We start from the raw sequence: 20,581 nt of genomic DNA on the forward strand, positions 1-20,581 counted from the left end.
CTCATTCTTGCTCTGTTACTAGCTAGTCATGGAAACCTAGACAGGCCACCTCCTTCTCTGGGCCTCACAATCTACAGATTAACCATTAGAATTTATATAAAAATTAAGTAAGGTTGATGAATACAAAATCAATATACAAAAATCAATTGTATTTCTATATACTAGCCACAGATACAAAATGGGATTCAAAAAAAAGAAGCAATTACAAGACCATTGTAAATATCAAGTATCTAGCTATAAATCTAACAAAAAGTATATAAGACCTTTATGGGAAACATTGTAAATATTTTTAAGAGAAATTATGATAACCTAAGTAAATGATAAAACATAACACGTTCACGCACCAGGAAGACTTAAGATTTAAAGATGCCAAATCTTCAAGATGTCAATTCTACCAAAACAGATTAGTAACATAAACTGATTCTAACATTTACACGCAAACACAAAGGGCTGAGCACAGGCAAAACACTCATGCAGATGACCATGGTGCAGGGGGATTTGTTAAACCAAATATCAAGACATGCTATAGGGCTATAGTGATAAGAAAGCCTGGCACTGACACATGAATAGAGTCTAGTGGAACGAAACAAAGAGCCAAGAAACAGGTCCCTACATATATAAACACCTGACTTCTGACAGAGGTGGCTCTACAAAGCAGTGATTGAAAAAATGGCCTTTTCAACAAGCGGTGCTGGGACAAATGGGTAACCACTGGGGAAAAAATGAAACTAGACCCCCATCTTACACCACATACAAGAATCTATTACAAATAAATTAAACACCGAAATACGAAAGGAGAAAAGCTTTAAAGCTTTTTGAAGAGGGGAAAAAAGAGGATAGCTTTTTCCACCTCAAGATAAAGATTTCTTAAATAGGACACAAAAAACACTAACCAAAAAGGGAAAGATGGAAAAATCTGACTACATTAAAAATAAGAACATCTTTTTATCACAGTACACCATTAACAAAGTGAAAAGACAAGCCAGAGAACGGAAGGTAATACTTGCGATGAATAAAACTGGAAAAGGACTAGTATCCAGAACATATAAAGAATTCCTAAAAATTAATGAGAAAATTACAACCTAATAAAAGTAACAAAAGTACAGGTGCTTCACAAAGGAGAAAATCCAGTGTCCAATAAATATATGAAAAGCTGCTCAACCTCATTAGTAATCTAGAATATGTCAAGTAAAACCACAATGAGATACTACTACTTACCTCTCTGTCTGGCAAAAATTAAAAAATTTGACAATACCAAATATTGGCAAGGATTTGGAACAATAGGCATTCTCTCTGCTAGTGTGAGTGTAAAATGGAATAACCACTTTGGAAAACAATGTGGCATTATTTAATATAGTTGAAGATGCCCAGCAATTCTACTTCCAAGAACCTTCACAAATGCATGGGCCTCAGGATATATTTCTATATGGGTATTCATAGCAGCATCCTTCATAATTGCCCCAAACTCAAAATAACCCAAAGGCACATCAACAATAGGATCTAGGATAAATAAATTGCAGTATAGTCATAGCTGGTACATAACAATGAATACTATATCGGAATGAAGTGGATAATATATAGCATATTCATGAATATACACAAATATTTGTGAATGCTATATAGAAAAATTATGAATATTCATATGACCGACGCTACAGAATACTATATAGCAATGAAAATGAATGAACTACAGCTACATACAACTTAAATATTACAAACACAATGTTGAAGGAAAGATATAAGACACAATGTTAACAGTACCATTCCAATTATATTAAAACCAGGCAAAACTAAACTATATGATAAGAGGATACATACACGGAGCACACATAGATGACAAACTCTATGGAAAAGCAAGGAAACACCATGAAAGTCAAGGTAGTGGTGAATGAGGGAGGGAGCTGTGATCAAGAAGGGACATTTAGGGACCTTCGTGGGTACTAGCAATGCTCTAGTATTTTACCTAGTGGTGGCTACAGGAGTGCTTGCTTTTTTAAACAAATGCACGTTTTGCATGTATGTTGATTTTGAAAAGGCAGTTGCAATGTTAGCTCCTCCAGGAAGTCTTCCCACGCCCCAAGGTGAGATAGCTGCTCCCTCAGCCTCTTCCACCTCTCAGCTGGCTGTAATGCTTATCAACTGTAAGTGCCTCTCCATGCCTGAGGGCAGAGATAGAGCCTGTCCTAGTTCACCATTATATTCTGTGTCTACACCGTGTTGAGCATGTGGTGAGTGCTCAATCAGTATTTGCTGAATTAACCAATGACTGCATTCAAGGATCTGAGTTGGTAAAAAGTAATTGACCATGGACCAATCAACCGACAACCGGTAAGAATGTACTGAGTGACGTGATGGAAGGAGCGACACACCTACAAGGAGAAAAACTGGGATCTAGCTCCATCATGTACTGGTCACATCATTTTAAATAAATTACTTTTTTCTCTGATAGTAAAAATGATACAAATAGCTACTATTTAGTGAATTTCAACTATGTACTAAGTGCTTTTAGTTGGTTAACTAATTTAATCCTCAGTGTATCTGCAACGTGTTTATTTTGTTTTTTATCTCTTTTTAATGATTAGGAAACTGAGATTCAGAGAGATTAAGGAATTTTCCCCAAATCACACTGATAGCCAACAAATGGCAAAGCCAAGATCTCCCAAATTCATGCTTCTCTGATATTGCTACCCTGACTTCTTTCCACCTCAGTTTCTTCATCTATAAAATGGGGATACCGCCTGTCTGTACTGCCTGACAAGACTCTTGTAAGGCTCAAAGGAGATAATGAATGTAGAAGCAGCTTGTAAACTTTAAAGCACCACTCAAATGTAAGGAAACTAATATGTAATGAGCATCTACCATTGGCCCACACAAAAGAAGCAGATGGTTTCTACCCACATTGAGCTTTCAAGCCAGTTGTAAAGGAAAGCTATGTAAACAGGAAAACTAGGAACACACATCAATAAACTGATTTAAGCAAGTCACCAGGAACAGCACATAATACAGGCTAAACTGTAAGACTAGCAGTGAGTGGCCATACTGCGTGGACTGTGCAATGGTCCTGCTTCCACGCTTGCTCCCGGTCATCCATCTTCCACACAGCAGCCGGAGAGATCTGTCAAGGCTTACTGCAATACTTTCTTTATTATTAAAAAACATGTACCTTTTATAAGTCAGATTTATTGAAGCATAATTGACTCACAGTAAATTTACTCTTTTTAGATACACAGTTTGATGAGTTTTGATAAACACATACAGTTGTGTAACCACCACTACAACTAATAGATAGAATATTCTATCACCTCCAAAAGTTACTTTGTGCCCCTTTGTAGTCAATCCCACCCTCCTACCATCCCTAGAAACCACTGATGTGATTTCTGTCCCTATGGTTTTGCTTTTTCCAGAATGCAGAGAGATCTTTTTAATACATAAGTCAAGTCAACCCCCCTGTGTGTTTCAACTCCCCATGGCATCCAGAATTAAACCCAAATATCTCTCTATGGCCACCAGGCCCTGCAAGTCAACTCCTCCCTGCCTCTTTAATCCCATTTTGTGTCACTTTTCCTTCCCTACAGTCCAGTCTCAGTGGCCTTCTTTTTGCTCATTTCTGCCTCAAGGTCTTTGCCTCTGCTATTTCCTTTTCCTCGGATCTTTCCTGACCCACTTTCTTATCCCTCATCTCCTCCAACCACTCGCCACTGTTGAAGCCCGATTTCCTCCTTTAGAACACATGGCTAGATGAAATGACCTTGCTTAGGCATTCACTTGTTTACCGCCCATCTCCCTTCTCTCAGACTGTAAGAGCCCTGAGGGCAGGGAGCTTGTTGGTCTTACTAAGGGCTCTATTCCTAGCAACTTAGAAAGTGCCAACACATGGCTGGTCTTCCACTGGTATCCACAGAATGAACAAACACGTGCCAAAGAAGTTAGGGGAGAGTGAGGTTCATGCGGGGGAAACGCTAAGGGAAGGGTTCAAAGAAGAAGCAGGCCTTACACTGCACATGGGGAGAAAAGGGTGGGCAGAACGGCCACCACTCAGAACCAGGTTGTCCCCATTGCCATTCTACCTTCCCCAAAGGCCCCCACCGACAGGGCCACAGGTGCCCCGGACACGGAGCTGGCGCCCCTCCCACCCTTGCCTCCGGTGCCCTCGGCTTGTGCTTCCCGAGGCACGGGTCCTTCCAGCTCTTCTTCCCCCGCCCTAACTGGAGCCCCCCACCTCAGCCAGCTCAGGCTCACAGCCTTCTTTCTCCTCTCCTCGTGAAGTCCGAGAGGGGGATGCCCAGGGTTGCTCTGTCTTGGATCTCTGGAACCATCTTCAGCCCTCCTCCTCGCGGAAGAGCAGTGCGTGACTCTGGTCTGGTCAACCCTGACGGGATTCCCAGACAAAGCCCTCCCTCGCAGGGCTCCACGCTCTCGGCAGAGACAACACGTGGACGCAACACGCACCGCTGTCCACAATTCCCTGCGCTGACGTCCCAGTTTTCTTTCTCAGCTAGCACTAAGTCCCGAAAGCTTAATTCTGTTATAATTTATTATCTCAGTTGGGGGTGGCCAAGAGATAAGGCGGGAATTCCTTTGCCATGAGAACATCTGTTTTGTTGGACAGCAAAATTTAAATTATGACCTGAAAACTTCAGAAGAAGCTTATAGATCATTCAGTCCAGTTTTCTAATTTTTATGTAAAGATACTAAGTCCTAGAGAAGTTAAGGAACTTGAAGGAACTTGCCTGGAGCCACCAAGATACATAGGGACAGAGCTGGGGTAGAACTCAGGTTTCTTGACGCCCAGTCCGGACTTACCTGACTTACCTCCACCCCAACATTTTCTTAAGTTTGGCTTCTATCCCTTTACCCCCACTGAAACTGCTCTTTCAAAGGCCAATAATAACCTCAATTATTGGCCACCAATACAATGGCCTTTTCTCAGTCCTTATCTAACTTGGCGATGCCAGGGAACAAAACCCTGCCCTCCACACAGAGAGCACATTCTTCCTGAAGCACATTCCCACCCCGGGGGGTCCACACGTGGCAGGGTTCTCCTCCTGCTCCTCTGGCCCGCTTTCCCAGTTGGAGCTATCTATTGGTCTACCGAAGGCAGGTTCCCCTGCTCACCTCCACAATGGGGGTTCCTTCCTTGGGCTCCCCTTCTCCTCTCTATCTGCATACTCACTTTGGGAGCACTGTATCCAATCTTATGGCCTTACCATGCACGGCAGCTGAGCCCAATTCTCCTTCCAGCCCTGACCTCTCTTCTAAATGCCAGAGTGACTTCCTAAGAAAACCACTGAACACTGTGAGCATAACACCCAAGTCATCCTGCAAGGACCTGAACTTCGTGCTTGCGGTTTGACTTGCCATCTTCCCTCTGCTACCACTCTCCCTGCTTCTGTGCTTCCTAACTCGATGGCATAGCTACACTCCATCACCTAGGTTCAAAACTGGGAGGACTTCTCTGATCTACTCTCTTCTCTCCATGTTCAACCAGACACCAGGTCTCGTCAATTCTGCCTCCAAAATCTCTCCCCCATGCAATTCCTCATTGTCTTTCCTACCAATTCCCTGGTTCAGACTACTAAAATCTCTCTTCTGCTCTTAAGCCTCTTCTCTGGTCTCCCTTCTCCAAGTTCTCCCGACTTGGCACCCTCCTACCCTACCATGGAAGGTAGTACACCCTATTATGTATTTAAAGTATATACCCCTTAGCAGAAAGACCAGGGAACCCTACATTCTAGCACCCTTCTTCCTTTCAACCACCTCTCTTCACATTCCCACAAACCCCCAACTCTTTAGTCACATAAGACTGCCCACTGCTCCCTGAGGATGCCCTGCATATTTGAGTCCTGCTTTTATGCTTTAGCTCATACTGTCTCTTTTTCCTGGAAGGCCTGACACTTTTCATCTGGATGATTTTGCTTGTAAAGGAGAGAATTCCAGGTCAAATTAGTTTATGTAAAAAAAGAGATTTATTGGTTCACATAACCGTCAGCTTATAAGCCAGCTTCAGAGATTACAATAATATCATCAGATGTCCTTCTGTCTTCCTCTCTCTCTCTCTTCTCCCCATTCCCTCCCCCATCTCCCAATCTCTCAAAGCCCCAGTCTCTGCCATGATAAGCAAGCTTCCTCCTTGCAGAGAGTAATGGAGATGTGGAAACATGGCCACAGACAGCTCTAGGCTTTCATCCCTCCAGCCCAGCGAGGACCTTGCTGGAATCGCAGATGAAGAGCTTCTTTCTCATGGTGCCTACAAAATTCCAGAGGACGACTCTGACTAGCCTGGTTAGAGTCACATCCCATCCCCTGGGCCAATCACTGTGGCCAGGAAAATGGGATTTTGTGAATGGCAAAGCCTGAGTCACATGCCCACTTCTGTCTTCAAGCAGCAAGGGCAGTGAGGGGCAGCCCCCCGGAACAGCCTGGAATGAGTGAAGTTGGGCAGAGTAAAACAACAAACAACGGGTGTCCACTGAACTCTCATTTCTCCCCCTTGCTGCCTCGAGGCGTAATCCTGAGCCCTTGTCCAAATCAAATTCCATCGCTGCCTCTTCTGTGCCCTCATGGCACCGATTTGTCTCCTCCAACTGATTCAACTCTCTGAAGGCAGGAATCGGATTCCTTGGTGATCAGCATAAGGCCCCACACTAAGGTGTGACTCCAGAAAATTTTCAGTCTGCAATGACCATGTCCAATGGTTTGTTTCTGGAGTTATTGCCTAATTCCCCTGGGACTGACTTGCTCACCAACGAATCTCCAAGCACCTAGAACAGTGCCTAACACATGACAGGTGCTAGATAAATATTGGGTAAATGAATAAATGAGTGGTTTGAATAGAATAAAAGTTACCAGTCTTTGGTGTTCTGATAAACAAGCACAGCTGTTTTTTAATTCTTCTCACTTCACAGAGAAAAAATAAACAAGGCAGGAACTCCTTCAACGTCTTGTTCCCACCATCCTGTCCCCCCAGTTTCTCTACATATGCCCCATCCTTACCGCCCTCCTGTCAGTCTCGGAAGGAGACGCACATTCATGCCCAGATCAAGCCACCATCCACACTCTGCACCCCTCTCTGCCCACCCTTTTGGGCTCTGCTCCTTCTATCACTTCCTCTTTCCTATACCTTCAACATCTTCCTCCATCTGGGCTCTTTCTTTACAGCTTCTCAGTGGATCCAAGCCCCACTATGCTAGCCAAGCGAGCAATAAAAATAAAGCCCTCCCAGAGCCCTATCACTCTCTCTCTCCCTACCTCTGTCCCCTTCCTTCTATAGCCCCAATTGCTTTCCCAGGAGTCTCCATTCATGGCCTCGACATCCTCAGCCCACTTACTTAACTCCCACTGCCATTTGGCTTTTCTCCCGCCACTTGACTGGAACTATTCTTGCCAAGGTCACCAACAACCTTCCAGACCCAATGGACACCTGCCAGTCTTCATCTTATTTGACTACTGCAGTATCTGACTCAACTAACCACTTCCTCGCCTTCTTGAAATTCCTTCCTTCCTTGGCTTTCATGATGCGGCTCTATGTAGGTTTCTTTTCCATCTCTTGTCTCACTCCTTCTCAGTTTCCCTCACAGCCTCCTCTTGAATGATTCTCATTTCCTGGAGCTGGGGTGTGTGAGTGTGGTGGGAGATGTATTCTCTGCCTTCTCTCCCCTTCTCACTCAGCCTGGTGAGGTTACCAACTTCCACGCTCTCACTGCTCACAAGTACCACAGAATTCGAAACTGACCTTTCTCTCCAGGTGCATTCTATCTCCTAATCCACATATCCAACTGCCTGCCAGGGATCTCCACTTGGATGATCCAAAAGAATCATCAACGTGACCAAACTAAGTCATCATTTTTCTCCCCAAGTCTTCCCTCTTTCTCCTGCATTTCTCCATCTCAGGGAATGGCATTACCATCCCACCAGTGGCCCAAGCCAGGAATCCTGGACGCATTCTTGTCTATATCCTTTAAAATTTAGTTCCTCCTCAATGCCCTTCCAATTGATCATCAAATAAGTTCAATTATTCCACCGCCCAAATATCTCCTAAATCTGTCTTCTTTTCCCACTCCCACTGCTTTAATTTAGTTCTGAATCTTTTCCCACCTGGATCACAGAAATAAAGTTCCCCATCTAGTTTCCTAACTTCCAGACCTGACTCCCTCCAGGCCACATAGGTGATCTTTCTAAAGCACAAATGGATCCAGCCACCCACTTTCTTAAAACCCTCAGGTGGCATCTCATTATATTCAGAATAAAATCCCAAGTCCTTAGTGTAATAGACAAGGCCCTTCATGATCTGATCTCTGTCTCATCTTTCATCCCTCATCTCTTGACACTCCTCTTACATACTGTGCTCTAATCAAACCAAATTATTTTATATTCCCAGTGTGATGCATGTGGTGATATGTCTTAGTGCCTTTGCACATGTTGGTCCCTCTGCCTGGCATTCTGTTTTTCCACCTAGCTAACTACCACTCTTTTAAGACTTAGCCCACATGTCATTTCCTCTTGGCCGACTTCCCTAAACTTCCTGCCTAGAGAAGGTGCCCTTGGTTCTTCCACAGCTTCAGGGCACTTCCTGCCCTGAAGGGTAAGAGTCTTTTACATGTAGCTCCCTGTAGTCTGAGTTCCTCAAGGGCAGGGACTGAGACCTTCCTCTCTACCTCCATGACACCATGTTTATACCTAGTACTCAGGAGGCACTCAGTAATGGATGGACAGATGGATTGATGGATTGACAGATAGATGGATGGTTAAATGGATGGATATCCTACTATCCTGTCTTTCCCAGGTCTTCTCCAAGCTACCTGCTTCTACCAAAGCCAGAGCCTTCAGTGGCAGCTTCTCTCTGTGGCCACCTAGAAATGGCCCACACTTCTGAGACAGCAATGGAAAATGATTTCAGGAGCTGTCCAGCTGGTGTTTAGGGAACACTCTGGCATCAGAATCAATGTGATACTTGATGATGACCACCACCTCCACCTCCAGAAGGAACCCAGCACCAATCAAGCACTTGCTATGCTCTCAGCTACCGACCTCAACCAAAGCTGGTGCCATCCCATTTGCTGATGGGTCAGGTCTTGGCCTGCCAGCTCTCCATTCCCTATGCTGGTGGTGGTCTAGTAGGAACCGTGTGGGGTTAGAATGGAAAGGACTTCAATTTTGGAATTAGACAAATCATGGTCTGAATGCATCGCTGGCACTTACTAAGCTGTGTGGCCTTGAGAAAGCCACCTAACTTCTCTGAACCTCACTTCCTCATCTGTAAGATGGAGTTGATGACCATATTTCCTCATAGGCTGATGGGAAAAAAACAAATGAAGATAATAGATTGGATTGAAAATGATGAACAGAACCCATGACAGCCAAAGGCTGCCAATATTATTATTCTGGCTCATGTAGAAACGAGTCTGCATTCCTCCTGCACCTCATTTCTTTCTCTCTGTTCTTCAACTAACATTTATTAAGCACCTCCCTGTGCCAGACATTGGGTTCAGTGCTGTATTATGAACAAAAATAAGTCACCATCCCTGCTTTAGGGAGCCCTGGTGGGGAGGGGGCACCCAGATAGCAAAGGAGACAGACACATAAACACCTAATTAACTTACAATGAGTAATAAGCATTAGTGCTCTGTGACCCTGGAGGCAGTGACCCAGGGCTGATTTTACAGCATAGAGATGCTATCCCCTTAAGTAATGATTTTCCACAGAAGATCTATCTGTTGGCTCAGATCTAGGCAGAGAAGCCAGGGTAAATTCTTGGCCATGGAGTCCAATCCTTATAGATTACCCCCCTTTTCTCTTTTCTCCATTCTTGGCTCAGAAATCAAGTAAGCAGGGGGACAAATTCAGGGCACTGACTATTAGTCTTGCAGTATTTTATTTTACTTTAATTTTTTGGTGCTATGAAAAGCACAATGTTTTTCCTTTGCTCTGTAAAGAATATTAGAACTAAAGATGGCTCAGCAGATAAAAGCTGTGGGCGGTAAATACTCCCACTATTCCCCCCTGCATTTCAGGCTTCTAGGTTTCTCTTTGCATTTACTGTATCTTAAAGCTAGAAACCTGAAAGATGCCTGAGAAATTCTATGGGGAAAGCCCATGTCCTCATGAAGAGATGAACAAAACTGAGGCTCCGAGGGACTGAATGACCTGCCGGAAGTCAAATCAGAGAATGAGGCACAATTACAGCACAGTTCTCCTGCCCCTTCCCTTTCACTGGTCTGCAAATCTCCCAGATCCCTGATCTTACGCACCTGAACCCAGGCAAGTTCCTTCACATGCAGCTAACACTGGTGGAAGCCAGGGCTGTCTCCATTTTAAGCATCCTGGAAGCCACAGACAAACCACGTCTGCCTCTAACATGTCATTGGGTCTTTCCTCCCAGAAGCATCCTGTTTCTTACTAACAGGATACTTTCAGATCCTCCTCTTTGGTTTGAGAACCACGTCTGCATGAAAAGTTTGGTTAGAGGTGGTTTCCTCAAAATGCCTCTCAGGGCTATGACTTTCCTGGCTGACAAAGCTTTGTGGTTGAGGTTGCTATTCTGCAATTATCTTGGCCTTAAAAGAGCTTTCATGGGTATCCCCTACCCCTGCAAGATGGAACCATAATTGATGCTTTTATGTTTAGAACCTCACGTCAAAGACTTCAAGACCCTGAAAATGAAGGTAAATCCCAATTTCATAGACCATTCAGAACAGGAAAGGAGCTTGGGGTACCCTGGGTCCAACTCTTTCAGGAAACAAAGCCCTAGGGAGGCAGGGGCAGAGCCACTTGTCTTGACTCCTGGTCCAGTGCTCTTTCCCACTTTCTATAACATCACTCCAGCCTCCAGAGCTGAAGCAGCTGCACCATCAAAAATGTCACAACAGTTATGACAAGACAGTTTGTTATATAACTGGTGCTGCAGAGCAGGCAAGGGGAAGAAGCCATGAGCGTGAACCACAGCGCCCCCCCTTCTGGCTCTCAGGGCAGCTAAGTCCCACACACTTGAGAGGAGAACTCCATATGGGAAGGGAACACCCACAAATCAATCAGAGGAATAAAAAAAAAACTAAAGCTGACATTCATACGATGATTTACATGTTCTAGAAAACTGTTATAAGGGCATTTCATAAATTACATCATTTAATGCTCACAACAACCCTATTCGGTGGTTATTTTTATTATCAGCCCCATCTTACAGGCAAGGAAACTAAGGTGCAGAAAGTTAAGTAACTTGTTTAAGGTCACATATCTAGTTAGTGGTAGAGCCAAGATCTGAAGCCAGGCAGCCTGGTTACAGAGTCCACGCTCTTAATCACCTCTCAATTTTAGAGAAATGTGCCAGACTGCTTCTCTAAATAGGAAACTACCTATTTCCTTAAACTTGTAACAGGCCACTGCTCCTTCCTTCCCTTCCCCCCTAAGCTAATGACTGATTTGTTGGACAGTTTCTTTTCTAACTGGTATTGTGCATGAATGAGAGGCAGGGAATAACATAAGACTATGACACAAATTTGAACAAATTCTTAGAATGGAGTTCATCTGAACACCTTCAAGCTTCTTTTGATGGTGCAATCAATAAGAAAGTGAGGTGAAGTGCCCTTCTCATAGCACCTGCTAACTGTTTTTAAATTCATGTAGTATGCGTATACATGCACACACATACATAACTTTTTTTATTTTTCCAAAATCAAAAGTTGTTCTTTGATAGTGTCAAATTTGGGGGTAACGCTTTCCAAAATGTTTTTTCAGTTTGAAACCATCCCCTCACCAGCTTGTCTATTGTCTTTCAGATCAAGATGTGCTCTCGTGATAATAGTCTGTCTTGCTTCCTAAGAAATGAAAGACTGAAAACACCGTGGCATACAGGGAACCAAGTCCCTGCATCCAGATGGACTGAGCACATGTCAGAAAAATAGGACCTTATTCTACTCATACGAAATCTCCAGTGTTAACAGAGATAGGGTACTGTGAGCAGCTGAAAAACACGAGTGATCCTGTCCTATCTTTAGCAGATGTGGCATGCTAACAAGCACAATATAATCTGGGAAGTTCTAAGTGCCAAAGAAACAAGACAGTACTCCGACTCTGGTCACTGTAAATCTAATCTAGCCCCACACACAAAGAACAGAAATTCTGGATTCCTTTCACTCATTCCTTCCTGCATGAAGTTTCAGTCATTCAATCTAATCAGCAATGACCCTTTCAACAAGCAGACAGATTCTATTTCAAAATCCAACAGGTAACTGAGGTTCAAGAATTCCACAGCTGATTTCTGAGACGAGGTGGACTGTTTGCTAGTCTTCTGGCAGGAAGGTCTGCTGGTATTTACAGCTCAGTGAACAGTAAGCAGAGAGAGAGCACCATCCATCAGCAAAGGAGAACTCATCTGCTACTTGATCTGACATTCTGTTCATGCTCATGCTATCTCCAGAGAGCAAGGCGCATCCATTTGAATAAAGATGGAGACAGGAGGAATGGAGGGGGTCAAAGCAGCCAACGAGATGATTGCAGAAATAACAAGCCCACAAATCCAGAAGAGTAGCTCTCTGTGGAGTACGGCCTCAAAATGGGACCCTTTAGGGGTGTGCAGGAAACACCCTTTTAGATGGCTGCACTGTTACAGAGTAATGGCTGCGAGTTGCCATTCACCTCCACTAATGCCTGCCACTTAGTAGGCGCTGAACAGCAGTGTGTTGAATAAACGCAGGCTTGCCCTGAACCTAAGCCAAACAGTAGACACCCTAATTACAAAGTCAGGGTCAGCTGGTAGGAGGAAACTTTTGGCAGCAAGTGACATCTTAAAACTGCTTTCCCTGACAGGGTGGGGTCTGCCCTTGGAATCATATCCCACTGTAAGGGCTGGGATATTTGTATGAGCAAGACATCTTCACCAGGCAAAGCCTTAAATTTGTTTTACAATGGCACTGAGCAGGAACCTTGGGAATGAATGCACACCCGAAGTGCTCCATTTTACTGTGTCCATTTATGCAAAGCCTACCAGCTACCAAGCCATGCCTCACTGCCACCTGCGAACTCTCTATCTTCCTAAAAATCCACTTAATGCTCCAGAGACAGACAGCCTGAATGCGACAGCACAGAAAACTCAACATCTCAAATGAGGGCAAACTGTGGTGTCCATAGCAACTCCACAGTTCATTTTACATTTTCATCAGGTAGATGTCCAAGCAATTGTCACTATTTGTTCAGAACGCCAAGTCACTTAAAGTGATATTCCATTGATTCCATACTTCATAAAATATAATTCTTTAAGGGATTTCTTTGTAAGGATTTTAGTAATTAAATAAAATTAACTCTTCCTTTTAAAATGTTGATTAGTCTAAATAACTAAAAGAGTCCCACTGATTGACTACAAAAATGATGAGGTTGTATCACAGGTGAGGTCACGACTTCCTATAAGCAAAATTATTTAAAATGCCACACATAAAAAAAAGTCACTGATTAGTCATGGTATGTGTAAAATTATATTTGTGCTGTCTCAATTATCACTGTTTATTTCTCAGTACTGAAATGTTTTGGATTGTCTGACACAGAGCTCCCAAACACTAGTCACAATCACATACACATAAAGAAACAAAAAAACCAGACAGCTATGTTCAAATGAAATTTTTAATAAAGTATGAAGAATTGGGCTTTTAAAATGACAGTCTAATCTGTGGCATCTCTTAAGTGGATGCCGGTTTCCCATTACAACACATATCAGGCAAAAGAATTTCAAAGGTCAGTATCCCAGCAATGTTCCTCGGCTGCTATGGGTGTTAACACTCTGTTCTAAGCTGCATCTGCCAGCCAGTCCTTTCTCATATAACTTCAGTTACTACGAGCCTATAGGGAAGCCTATTCGTTCTTCTAATCAGCACATCACAACGTGGATGAGAATAGAGACGGAATGTAATGGCTCTTTGCTCTTCTGGAAATGCTGATTAACAAGGATCTGGAGATGCCTGAATATCGATATTCTTCCTCTCACAGGGCATCACCCACAGAGAACTCTCTAGTTTCCTCTGCCCAGGTGAAATAAAACAGCATCCTAATTAATTCGTATGTAGGGCCTGATAGGTTGATCACCAACCGTACTGCACAGTCAAGTCCAAAATTGCTTTCTGTAAATGCCACCTAGATTTTGGGGCCTGGCCCCACCCACAGTATAGTCCTTCCTGACTCAAGTGACTCTCAGTCAAAAATCATCTCTGCAAGGGAGGACTCAAAAGAATTTGTCACTAGGATACAGTGACACCAATCCCACATTTTGTGGTTAATAAAACAAGTCCTGCATCCAGCTTGGCACAAGGCCCTGATCTAACTTATTTCAAGCCAAGCTGGAGGGCTCCGAGGAAAAGCTGCCATTCATGAATGCTTCAGAACAGGACGCCAGGGTCCCTTGTGGAAAAACTGACATGGGCCAGAAATCTTTCTGACTGACCTTTTGAACAAACCTAGCCTACTTGCTAAACAGAGTTGGTGTACTGTTTTTTTAAAAAAATATTAATAGTTTTACCTACAAAAACTCAGTGTTGCCTGACATTTTTCTCCAAAAAGGTGTCCTGTGGGGGTGAGAAAAGGGAAGAGTGCAGGGAAAAGAGAAGAAATGATCGACTATCTGATTCAGTCTCAAATATCAAACGCTTGATTTTTCCCCCCTACTCAGTGTAACCAAATATGAGAGAAATAAGACTTTCCCGGGAAAGTCTACATACAGCCTTCATTTAAGATTTCCTACACCAGTACATAATTAGGAATTTTCACTCTAAAATGGCACACATCTCCTCAGAGAGCTCAGCTCTCTTTGAATAAAAAAGGCGAGGTACTCTTTGGGGGACTCAGTATATATTTTTAAACTTCTTATTAAATCAACCTAATTTATAGGGCCTGTTCTGGAAAAGCAGGTAAGGAGTTACTTTGGCGGATGCAAAGTTAATTTGCAGACTCTAGCATACCCCTCCTTCCTTTCTCTACCCCCTCTGCCGAGCGTTTCCGAATGCCTTCGGCCCTCCGCCCTCCCCCCCCCCCCGCCGAAGAGGCTCGGCTCTCTCCGCCGGGGCCCCGACTCGGCTCCGAGCACTACCGAGTCCCTGCGAGCCCCGCGCCCAGCACAGGGCGAGCCGAGCCGAGTGCCGCCGAGCTGAGCCCCATCGACTTTTCCGGCCTCGGCTGGGCGCTGTCCACCACTCGCAATGCCTGAAACCTCACCCAGCTCCGGTGGCTGGGGCTTCTACCCGGCTGAGCCCGCCACTGCAGATTACGGACTTCTGAAGTTTTGAAACGTCCCCCTTAGGGAGAAAGGGATGGCGCTGCTTGCATTTACCGACCTGCAAGGGTTCCAGGCAGATGCAACATGCACCTTGTTGCAAAGAGCAATTCCCCAGGCCCCGCCTCCCCGTCCATTTGGGTTGCACAAGCTCCAGAGAAGCCCCAGGCCAAATTACCCGTGGCTCAGAGGGGTGCGGCGAGCCGAGGGGGCCTCTGCAAAGAAAGCCCCGGGGAGCTCGCGAACAAAAATAAGAGCACGTCAAGCAGACGGGGGAAATTGTCTCCGAGTCGCTACTCCCTACCATCATGGCGCCGCCTAGAACCCGCTTGTCATGCCTGTTACACATGCAAGATTTTTTGCATCTTGTTCTGAAAGCAAAAGCATGCTTCGTCTCCCACCCACCTTTCCACGAAAGGGGTTTTTATTTTCCATTGTTTTCCTACGGGATGCAATTACTTCGCCTATGCTGTCAAGTTGAAAAATAATCATTTTTGTTTACTGCACAGCAACCTCTAATTAGGAGCTGTGTGTGCACGAAGGTGTCACAGCAAAGCGACGTGGAATCCTCGCTAAACGGTCTTAACGAACTCCTCCGTCCCGAACCGACAGGCCAACGGAAGCAGCAGGGCCAGGAGGCCCTGCGGGCGCGCACCCCTTCCCCGCCGGCCACCCCCTCCCCAAGCAAAGCTGCCTGAGGGCTCACCAGGAACTGCCGAGCGGAGTGGATGGGGCAAGAAGCGAGCCCGAGAGTGGAAAGGAGGGGCGAGGCTCCTTATCGAGAAAGTGTGGAAGGGAAGAAATATCCCATTTTGTTTTAATTTTCAACCATCACTCAAATCCACCCCCAGTTAATTAGGAGGGGAAACTGATATCTAAGGCAGAAGGGGGCGGCGGCAAGCGGGGCCTGAAATCCGCATTGGGGGTAGATTACATGGAACACGGCCTATGCAGAGTGTAAATAAATACATTGATAAAGGCCACAGAGTGAAAGAAAACTGCCAGTGTCAGGAGAGCGAACGCTGGGAAGGGTGGGGGAGGAGGGGGGGCAGCAAGGGGCGGGCATTCAGCCTCACAGCCAGTGTCCCCCTTCCACCTCTGCCTTGGATACAGCTGTGCCAGTCACATAAGCTGGGAAACCCCCACCCCCTTCCCTACCACACGCCCCCTCCCCTAACCCTCGTCCTCTTTTTGGGGGGAGAGGGGGCAGAAACCACAGTCTCCAATTCAGCACCAAATCCATGAACAGCAGACACTTGATCATCCACCCCAGTCTAGGGCTGGGTCCCCTCCATGTTTTAGCCAAGTTCAAAATCACTGCCCCAGAAGGAGAGCAGGGCGAAGTGAGATTATGGATGTGGGGTGGGGGGTGGAGGGAGGAGGAGAGAGAAATAGAGACAGAATGAAACAGAGACACAGAGACAGAAATGCAGGCATCAATACACACGAAACACCCCACGAGCAAGAGTAATGATCATAATCATGCCAATAGTGTGATGTTCTGATCAATATGGCGGACACTGTCATTCATACAACTACAGGCGCTCCCCTTCCCTCCCCCCCAAAAAAAACACCCACCCGGGGAGTTGGGGTGGAGGACTCAGAACCAACGTTGGGCGTGGGGGAGGGGAGTCAAATCCAGGTCTGTGTGTGTGTGTGTGTGTGTGTGTGTGTGTGTGCACGAATTAAAAACTGGGCCCGGAGAGCAATGTAGAGTGAGCAAGGTAACACAAATGATAAAAAATTATTCTTAATAAAAGTACAAATCCCAATGCCACAGGGACTTACTTCATCTGCTTCACAATGGTGCTTTTTCCTGATTCTCCAGCCCCTGTTGGGACAGACAGGGGGGAAAAACTGGTGAGTGTCAGCTTAGGGGAACGGGGTGGGCAGGGGGATAAGGCATGCGAGGGGGTGGGCGATCCTGGGCACATGGTGGTGCCAACTCGGGACCAGGTCTTCCCGGGCCCGAGTGGGGTGGGGGAGCTGGCGGAGGGGGTGCGGAGGGGCCGGGGTCTGGGGATAGGGGTGGCAGCCCCGGTCCTTACCCAGCAGGAGTAATTTCACGTCTTTGGCGGCGCTGATGCCATCCTCTTTGAGGTTTTTCTCAATCGCCTTGCTCCGCTCGAGGGCGGCTCTCTCCTCTGCGCTCAGAGTACATCCCATGGTGGCCCCTTCCCTGCCACAGCCCGCACGACTCGGCTGGCACGGCTCCCCGGCTCGGCGCGCCCCCCACCCCCCCAGAGAGCAGAGCCTGGGCTCAAAGGGGAAAAAAATCACGATATCCTCCCCTCGGCAGAAAACAAAAATGTCGGGAAACCAGAACCCCCCAAAAAGACAGCCGCTAACAAGATTCCAGCAGCGGAGAGTCGCGGCAGCTGGCGCGGCTCTGGGGGTGTCGAGGCGAGGGTGGCCGGGGTCTGGGGATCCGGAGCCCAGGGAGGAGGCGCCCGCGGTCCGTGTAGGCGCGGGCTGCAGGCACTGAGGCTTGTGCACGACCCAAACTAAATAAAATACTAGTCGAGGCAGGAGCCGCAGCCCGAGCCGGCGGAGGGTGGGGTGGGGGGCAGGGTGGGTCCTTCTGCCGCTGCTGCCGGAGGAGGAGGAGGCGGCGGCGGCGCGGGGTGTGGAGGGAGCGAGTGAGGGGGTGCTGCTAGTGCATGTGCATCGCCGGTCCTCAGCCGTCGGTGCGTCCGCGGCGCCTTCGCCGACCCCCGCGCGCTGGGCAGGGCTGGGCAGGGGGCCGGGCGGGGGGCAGGTCTCTAGCGGGAGGCGGCGTCGCTGTCTCCCAGAGCTCGCATCGCTCGGTGGAGCCTACCGGAGAGAGAGGGAGAGCGCGAGGGAGCCGCGGGCAGCCGGGAGCTCGAGGGGGAGAGAGAGAGGCTGGGAGGGAGGGGAGAAGAAAATGAAGGGAGAGCGCGCGCGCCACAGCCCGGGCGGGGGAGGGGGCGAGTGCGCCAGCGGCTCTGCGCACCCCGCACCGCGAGCCGCCCGCTGACGTCAGCAGGGCCGCGCGCCGGGCCCCCGGGACGGGAGGGGCGGGGGCGCAGGGCGCGCGCGCCGGGGCCGCGTCAGCCGGCGGCGGCGCGCGCTCGGCGCGGCCTCCCTCCTCCAGCGCTCCCTGGGCCCGCAGCTCCCGGGTGGGCGCGTGCGGGGCCTGGTGGGGGCGGGGCCTGGGGCCGGGCGCGCGCCGGGACGCCCCTCCCCGCCCCCGCCCCCGCCCCCGCCCCGCGCGCCCGCTGCGCCGGCCTCCTTGTCAATGGGAGCGCGGGGCCGCGCCGCCCGCGCGGCGGTCAGGCGGGTCCCCCGGCTCGCGCCCCGCGCCACTTTTCTCGCTCTCCGGCTTCCTCTCCATCTTGGCTCCAGCAGCTCGCCTTCTTGATTGTGCTCCTGCTGCTGGGGCGGTAGAGCGGAGGCCGAGCGTCCTCAGCAAATGCGAGGAGACAGTGGGTCAGAGTAAACTTGCGTTCCCGATAATTCGCCTCTGGGGCATGGGGGCAGATTCGGATTTTTCGCTTCCTGCGTCCCGCATTTATTGAGCACCTAGTATGTAAGAGAGGAGGCTGTGAGCAGGGGAACACAGCAGGATGAGACAAAGCCAGGGCCTGTTCTCTGGGAGCCTCTGCCTGCCTCCCTCTGCCATCGCGAACTCTGCTCCAGGATTCCCGGCCATAGGTATTAGCGCAGGAGACAGTTCCCACCATGGGAAGCTTTTGGAGGGGAGGACAGGTTTTCATGCGAGTGAGCTTCTAGCAAATGCTTACTCCCTCAATACAGAGTTGAAACGCTTTTGCTCTTTTGGACGGTTTAGCTTCGTTGAGGTCTTTGCGCTGAACTCTCTTATCCTGCCCCTTCCCAAAACACAAATACATAAAATGAAATTTGAATAGATTTTTGGTGAGAAAAGAGATTTTCTTCCTTTCTTAATGTTTTAAAATATTTTTTCCCATCTCTTCTTTTAAATAAAGACCGAGAAACCCGGGTCGGTTACTCAGCGTACAGCTAATCAAATACTGAGGAAACACATACACATTTGCCAAAGATCGGGCATGTTCTGGGTGGTCTCTGAGATTTTGAAGAAACTAGTTCTCATGCACAAAATGGTTTTACAATCAGTTCCACAAGACAGCCCCAGGGGCCCTCCTAGAGAAAGGGGCCAATAGGAAAGGTTGCATGGGGATAAGAGAGGCAAGCGGCCAGTGGAAAACGTTTTCTTTTTAACAGTTGGGCATTGCTGTGGCTCTGAAAGCAAACTTGTTTGTTTCATTTCAACAATAGAAAAAAAACACCCCTCTTTTGGAAACGTTACCCAGCATAAAAATACATTTGCAATGGGGAAGAAAAAAAAGGCAATTAAGGCCCACCCAGAAGAAAATATTTTTTTCCCCTGAATTTTTTAATTTGTTATTTCCCAGTATGGGTTTGCCTCATTCTACAAATAGCTATCTATGTCAAAGTTGTACATAATATAATTAGAACATTTAAATTTGAATCACATTTTGCATATTCTAGAAAACAGACTAAGGACTCTTATAAAGAATTGTTTTATAAAGTAAATAATTGATTCCCTACTCCCCCCACCCCCCTCCGGCAGTCTCCTTGTGTGTGTGTGTGTTGGGGAGAGGGGTGGCTTAGGGGATAAATCTGGTTTGCTTAAAATCAGAGTATCACTAAAAATCAGCCTTCCAGATCCAAAACAGACCTTAGGTACCCAACATTCTATAGAATTTGTTATTTCCTATAAAGGTTGCCAGGATGATTATGCAGATCTATCAAATAAAGGGAAAAAAATTCAGCAACCTCGCCCAGATTCTGCTATCCCAAGGCTGCATCTGAAAGATTGAAGAGGTAAGAATACAACCATTTCATTGCAGATGGTGGGTCATAGTTTACATTTTAATGCTCTTTCATATCAAGTAATTTTTAATTTAAGATCTTAGGCTCTTGAGGCATTGTGGCTTTTATGGTTGAGTCAAACTATCCTTGATTTTAGGTTTATTTATTCCTTCTTGGTATCATACCTGGTATGGTGGAGGCACAAACCTGTGTTTTGTGTTTTTCTGTACTCACTCAGTACTTATTAAGCACCTACTTACCATGTACAGGGTAATGTTCTAGGCACTATAAATGTTGTACTTCAGGTCTGTCCTCCCTTTTTCTGGGTCACTTTGCATCTTTATAGTTGGGCTTCACAAAAGACTAATAATAATCTGCTTCATTTGTATAGTGCTTTATAGCTAACAGAGCACTTTTGCAAAAATTATCTCATGTGATCCTCCCACAGATCCTCAGTTAGGCACTGTGCTGTGGGGAGAGTCATGGCTGAGTGGAAAG

At 46.8% G+C, this 20,581-nt stretch overlaps 1 protein-coding gene across 2 annotated transcripts in view; it reads right to left on the reverse strand.

The window, feature by feature from the left end:
• GNAO1 (G protein subunit alpha o1) overlaps positions 1-18,153 on the reverse strand; it is a 171,979-nt gene extending 153,826 nt beyond the window's left edge. Inside the window, exons 1-2 of one of the 2 annotated variants that reach the window (XM_004431620.3) lie at positions 17,296-18,059; positions 17,036-17,078 (exon numbers count right to left, since the gene is read on the reverse strand). In XM_004431620.3, coding sequence (XP_004431677.1) covers positions 17,036-17,078; positions 17,296-17,413 — 161 coding nt within the window. In that variant the 5' untranslated portion in view covers positions 17,414-18,059. Of the gene's footprint in view, positions 1-17,035; positions 17,079-17,295 lie in introns of both variants that reach the window. The other variant, XM_004431619.3, reaches the window with a different exon arrangement.
• Positions 18,154-20,581: the final 2,428 nt, after the last annotated feature.

Source organism: Ceratotherium simum, chromosome 30, assembly GCF_057802395.1.
Source record: "Ceratotherium simum simum isolate JZ-2026a chromosome 30, ASM5780239v1, whole genome shotgun sequence".
NCBI lineage: Eukaryota > Metazoa > Chordata > Mammalia > Perissodactyla > Rhinocerotidae > Ceratotherium > Ceratotherium simum.